We start from the raw sequence: 1,054 nt of genomic DNA, 5'->3' as shown, positions 1-1,054 counted from the left end.
GTTGTTGTTCCATTCGTTTTTGATAGACAATGCTAGCTTAATATGAGGTCAGCAATAGAACATATAATAAAACAAAGTATGTATGCTCAATTATAGACATTTCGTCCCCCCCCCCTCACGTTTTCCCCAGACAGCTTCGAGTAGCTATATATCACCTTTGTTGCTGTTTGATATGAGGCCAGCAATAAAATTTATCATAGAACTATCTATTATTACTTGTATGTGTGTAAAAAAAAAATTAAAATGTTTTCTTTTGTTCCCCTTCTCCAGACGAACAGTTTCGAGCAGCTATGTATCAACTTTACCAACGAGAAACTCCATCGCTTCTTCAACCACTATGTGTTCGCCCTGGAGCAGGAAGCGGTGAGTCTTATTTTTAAACTTTTGGATTCTTTCTCACTCTCCTCCCTCGAGCGTACCATTGCTTCTTTCGTATCATATTGGACTACGGGGTGGGTGGCTTAGGTTCGAATCCCCAACGGGGTGTTCTGAATCTGCATTGTTTTGAGGAGGCTAGGTCCTATCTCGGATGGACGTTGAATTCGTAGGTCATATTCTTAAACGAATCTACAGTGTTGGAAATGGCGTTAAACCTTTTCTCAATGGCAATGGCTCTCGTCTATCCCCTCCTTTATTTGTGGGTGGTTGGAGGCTGTCACAGGTAGGTCCTACTTGTTTTCTTTTTTTAAAGTTATTGTTTCAGTCTGTTTTTGTTTTTTTCTTCTTGTTGCTTATCCCTTCCCTAAATGACTATTATTACCTTTACTGACACCCCCCCCCCTCCATCTTTTATGCGTAATGCAAGAACACACGTCCTCGTAATAAGAGGATGGAGATCCTTCATGAATATTTCCCACCAGGAAATCAAATCTACGTTATTTGCGTGTAGGGTGAGAACCATCACAAACAAAAGACGACGTGAGCACGCAGAGAAGTGCACGTACTTCTTTTGAAAATGTTGTGATAACATTCCATAGATTTGTACTTTTAGACCTCGCTCTGTCATGGCCGGCGCTCGTCGCTCTCTTTAAAAAAAAAAGAAAGAAAGAAGAAC

The 1,054-nt window shown here is 40.7% G+C and overlaps 1 protein-coding gene across 1 annotated transcript in view; it reads left to right on the top strand.

Moving 5' to 3' along the window:
• LOC101854044 (myosin-I heavy chain) overlaps positions 1-363 on the top strand; it is a gene marked incomplete at its 3' end in the record, with an annotated part of 70,330 nt that extends 69,967 nt beyond the window's left edge. Inside the window, 1 exon segment of the mRNA XM_013087430.2 lies at positions 271-363. Within this exon segment, the coding sequence (XP_012942884.2) occupies positions 271-363 (93 nt within the window).
• Between the last annotated feature and the right edge of the window lie 691 nt (positions 364-1,054).

The sequence above is a fragment of the Aplysia californica genome, unplaced genomic scaffold (assembly GCF_000002075.1).
Source record: "Aplysia californica isolate F4 #8 unplaced genomic scaffold, AplCal3.0 scaffold00587, whole genome shotgun sequence".
Classification (NCBI taxonomy): domain Eukaryota; kingdom Metazoa; phylum Mollusca; class Gastropoda; order Aplysiida; family Aplysiidae; genus Aplysia; species Aplysia californica.
Note: the sequence above shows the minus strand (reverse complement) of the source record. Positions and strands in the feature narration are given on the sequence as shown.